Source organism: Gigantopelta aegis, chromosome 14 (genome assembly GCF_016097555.1).
Source record: "Gigantopelta aegis isolate Gae_Host chromosome 14, Gae_host_genome, whole genome shotgun sequence".
NCBI lineage: Eukaryota > Metazoa > Mollusca > Gastropoda > Neomphalida > Peltospiridae > Gigantopelta > Gigantopelta aegis.
The window spans coordinates 36,116,555-36,121,650 of NC_054712.1; the positions used below are offsets into that span (position 1 = coordinate 36,116,555).

At 38.9% G+C, this 5,096-nt stretch overlaps 1 protein-coding gene across 1 annotated transcript; it reads right to left on the reverse strand.

Moving 5' to 3' along the window:
• Positions 1–854: 854 nt before the first annotated feature.
• Positions 855–4,364, reverse strand: LOC121388396 (small conductance calcium-activated potassium channel protein 2-like). The gene is made up of 2 exons (XM_041519704.1): positions 4,274–4,364; positions 855–3,181 (listed from the first exon to the last, which is right to left on the reverse strand). Exon 2 carries the CDS (start codon positions 3,067–3,069, stop codon positions 1,810–1,812), a length of 1,260 nt encoding a protein of 419 aa, XP_041375638.1. The 5' UTR covers positions 3,070–3,181; positions 4,274–4,364; the 3' UTR covers positions 855–1,809.
• Between the last annotated feature and the right edge of the window lie 732 nt (positions 4,365–5,096).

A 5,096-nucleotide genomic window follows, 5' to 3' on the forward strand; every position in this document is an offset into this window, starting at 1 on the left:
CCCCCCCCCCACCCCCCTCCAGACACTTATGTCAGTGTAAGGTTATTTTAATGGATTCGCGACATTTAAGTAAGTTGAGTAATTTCTGTTTTTATATTTAAAAAATGGTGGGGCATACATCTTGGAATAGATCTTGATTACGTTACAAATATGCTATTAACTCACGTATAATGTACATCAGTATCAGAACATAGATTATTTGTAGTTTTAAAAAGATTTTAATGCGAAAGATAGATGTGTACATGTTTTAACAAACATACACGACACATAGATCACAAAAATGTATATATGACCCCCCCCCCCCCCCCCACCTCCCAAACACACCACCACCACCAGTCTACCCCCACCACCCTACATACACGCACGAGACATTTGACTTATAGAATACTTTCAATCAAATCATTATTATTCAATGAACGAATACAATGGTGGGCTAAAAAACAAAATGTATATCATGTGTTATATAATGTACGTGTATGTATGGTAATTATCCTGTCCTGGGCAGGGGAGAAAGCCTCGGACGGCTCCTGTACCCATGACAGGCGTGCGCTAAAACAGCTTGTTCTCAATGTACACGTTAAACCCTATGACCTGACCTGATGGTAATCCATGTATTGCAGATAAAATGCACGTGGTTATTCCGATGCATTCAATTTTGGTATTAAAGGACAAACAACCTCTTCTAGACTGCCACAGGAGGGACACAGTATCAACAGAAGCTCAAATCACTACATTCTGACCAGTATCAGCGTTACATTTAATACTGATCACTCTTTGTAAGTATACCCCCAACCTCATTTTAATGTTTTTCGACGAACATGTTTGTTGATCAAACAAACAAAAAATGCGTCAAGTTTATTGATTGAAACATATTTTATTGCTTTAAACAAAAAAACCCCAAAAACCCAACCAAACAAAACAAATGGATTAGGCACAAATTATACATCTTACTAGGCATTTTATTCGTTTAATTTCATGGATCGTTATTGGAAATATTTTAGATTTTTTCCCCCCAGATGTCATATTTAATGACTAGTGAAAATAAAACTGCAATAGCTCTGGTCAAATACTGATACATTTGGTTCTTAATAATAACCATTTGACAGTGCGACAGACATAACCGTTAGTTAATATTTATGTTATAAATTAACAATTTATTTTCAATTTTTTGGTTTTAGATTGTGTACCTTATGTGTAACGATGTTACATAGACTTTCTTCTCAATTACCATTGGCCCCAATTGGACTAGCTAGCTACCCTGATGACTGATGCATGTGACCAAAGCAGCGTTGACGTTCCTAAACCTTAAATGGATACAAGCACGATCTGACTAGAATATTATAAAGATCAAAGAGTCGACCAGATGTTCTGACTGCTCACTCAACAATATCCAGCGATTCGACTACAATAATAGTAGCCTAGTATACTATAAAGGTCTAGGCGTTGAGCAGATATTCTGACTATTAACTTGATGATCTGACTACAATATTATAAATATCAAAGAGTGGACAAGATGATCTGGGACTCGTTTTACGAAGCGATCTTAGCGACAAGATTATCATAAGTGCATAACTGAATAATGCACTTACGGTGATCTCAGCGCTAAGATCGCTTCGTATAACGAGGCCGTGTTTGCTAACTCAACACTATTGTGACGATTTGACTACAGTATTATAGCGACCAGGGAGATCAGCGAGATGGTCTATAGCTGCTAACTCAGTAATACCCAGTGCCTATACCCACGGCAGTTTGTATTGTACAGTATTATAGCGACCAGGGAGATCAGCGAGATGGTCTATAGCTGCTAACTCAGTGATACCCAGAGCTTCTACCCACGGCAGCTTGTATTGTACTTAGGTCATTGTCAATTTTTATCAGAAAGGAATCCAGCAGTTTACTTCTGTTTACGAGATTTGTAATCTCGGCTTGCATAGCTTCCACAACACTGCAAATATTTTCCATCTCATTGGACACTTCAACAAGACCCAGTGCATTCAAACTAATGGCCGCCAATCTTCTGTCAACGTCTCGCATTTTCTTCACGGCTTTTCGCAGCTTTCGTTTCAAGATTGAAACTCGATTGCCGGTGAGCTGGTCATGACGTCTCAGGTACCACCTCACCATAGCCACAGTAATCACTCTAGCAGCGGCATTTTTCTTTTTTCTTTCCAGCTTTACTCGAATCATGAAAGCATGCACGTAGCGCTCCGATCTGGTTTGTCTGAATTTCGACGTGATGACTGTCACCAGCAATGCAGTAATGGCTACACCCATGACGCCCGTCTCCGCAGCTATAACTCGGCCGCAGTAACTGTTGGGTGCTAGATCTCCGTAGCCTACAGTGAGGAAAGTGATGGCCACAAGCCACATGGAATTGTAGACGTTGCTCTGTTCGTTGTCGGGTACAAAATAGGATTCACAGGTTCTCATGGCCCAGGAGTTGACAACGAAGATTGCTAGCATGATGGACACGACCAGTACTGCCGCATGGTCCCTCATGAGACACTTGAAGAAGAAATCCGTATTAACATCAACTTCGTTCAGGGCACCAAAACTGACCATGGACGTGCTGAGTATCCATTTGTTGTGCATGACGATGAACTTTAACACTATGTATAATCGCAACAGCATCAGGATTGATAGCACGGCGTCAATGGATACATGCTTTAAATGACCATCGATGGTTAGGAATGGCATCACGATGTCACCGGGAATAGGATGTATTGCACATATTAAAAGCTCAGTGCAACCTGTCAGGATAAACGCACATGATACGACCATTCGCCAGTCATCAACATTTTTATTCAGCTTAAGCAGTTTAACCTGTGTTTTGTGGTAAAAGTAGACGGCCACCATGAGCAGTAATGTGCTCGACGACATCACAAATCTGATGATAAGCATCAGAGAGTAATATTCATTAGCGTCAACCTTGTGTATGTACAGTTCTGTGTTGATCAACATCATTAACAATCCGATCATCGCAAAGATAAATTCTGCCTTCACTATGCGCTGTCGATAAATCATTAAGATTTTCCTACGGTCGAGTCTATAGCCAATGTTCCCTTTCATCGCGTAATACGGTTGTTACAACTGTACTGGTCGGTAATAGATGACCACTGGGTGATATCAGTGGATAAAGTTCTTCGTCACCAACGTCACACATTTTGTTCTGTTTTTAATTCTGAAAGTAGAATGATTATAATTTATAGTTTGTTTTGTTTAACACCACTACAGTACTGATTTATATAATTAATCATTGGTAAAATTATTAAGTCTGTGAATTTTGCACAATTCCGTGCTTCTGCGAATCCCAGATTTTGGGTCGGAAACGTAAGAATATGGGGCGGAAAAACAAAATATCTTTATTAAATCATGTTTATGATTGTGGCGAAATACAAAAATAATAATAATTAAAAATAATAATTTAAAAAAAAGAAAAAGAAAAAAAGAAAAAAAATCAAAATTCGATGCCTATTACTAATTGGATATCAAACGTTTGGTAATTCTGACACGTAGTTTCAGAGGAAACCATATATAACGGCTTGTCATATGCCAGTTGTGGGACACTGGTTTTAGGACGGAAAGAAGTAGAAACAAGAAATATTAACATTTCCTGCTTTCATCTGCCAAAAAAACAAAGGGAGGTGTGTTTTATGACACCAAAACACATTGTTTATTAAAATTACAATTGCGGCAGGTTGGTTTTTTACGTGTTAAAGTAAAGGGGCTCTTCTATATAAACTTTCCTGTAGACAATACTGTACATAACATGACCTTTGCTGCGCCAGTCATGGCACACTGCCAGATGCATATCTTAGTGCATCGTTATGGTTTAATAAAACTTATTAAAAGGACATGTATATAGCTATATATATATAGTAGGCGCGTAGCAAGCTTAAAATTAGGTCTATATTTGACTCCATCACACGTGGATGGTGTCTCTCTCACACACACAAACGCACACATACACACACACACGCACTTGGGTGAGCTCGATTTTGACGTTTACATGATTAAACTTTTATTGACATGCTTATAAGCCTATTCTCAGTTACTAGCTACCCAGTCAATATGTTATATAGTTTCGAGAAAAAAAGAAAGAAATGAACTTCGAATCCAGTCGAAAGTAGATAATGGACCAAACCATTTTCTGCAGTATCACGCTGTAACGTGTATTTTAATTCCTCCATTTTAAATACTTTATTATTTCCATTTATTGATGACATTTAAAAAGGAAACAATATGTCAAACATTGGTTTTGAAAAATACTTACGAATATATATCTACAGAAAACGTTATGGTTTGTTTTCTTCACACTTTAGTTTTGGCGCCACCAAACTTCTGCTCACTTATCAAGGTGGCTACTTACGTCACTTACCACGTGATCCCATGGCAAAACCGAAACAAAAAGAATACGACCGAGGCTAAATCGTTAATTAATAGGGGTGGGTTTTTTTGTGTTTTTTAAAAGATGAACCCATTGGATTGCTTTCGGTTCCAATTATATTAGGAGCATTTAACAATCACTAAAACGCTCTGGATGAGTGTTATAAAACGTATTAAATGGCAGAGGAAAGCGGAATACAGTCGCGTACACTTAAACTTAGCTCGCGTGTGCTCTAGCCCTCCCCTGTTTATATGTTGTCAGTCTCCCTGACAACATATACACAGGCGAGGGTTAGCGGACACGCGAGCTATCGCGTACACCGTGCAGGTGAGTTTTGGGGGTGAACCCCCCCCCCCCCCCCCCCTCCGCTAATGAAAATTTTCTAAATTGCACAACAAAGTGTATTTTTTAAATTTATTTCCAAAACACTTTTATTTTTCGCTTACGTCAAACCAAACTGAAATTATTTACAAAAAACCCAACATTTTTGTAGGAGGATGGGACGGACTATAGACACGCCCTCTCCCCCCCCCCCCCCCCCCCCCCCCACCGTGCTGCCTGCATAAATTCCTGCACACGCCTATGGAATTTACTACAAGTTACTTATTTTTGAGCCGATTGTTTTCTAAATTAGACACAAAAATAGTTGGGTATTTTTCTTGTTTCCTAAACTTTTCTTCTTAGAAATTTATGAGTTGTGTTATGGGGT

Bases quoted from the DNA above. Each gene is read 5' to 3' on its own strand.
- LOC121388396 (XM_041519704.1), bottom strand. From the start codon at position 3,069: ATGAAAGGGAACATTGGCTATAGACTCGACCGTAGGAAAATCTTAATG.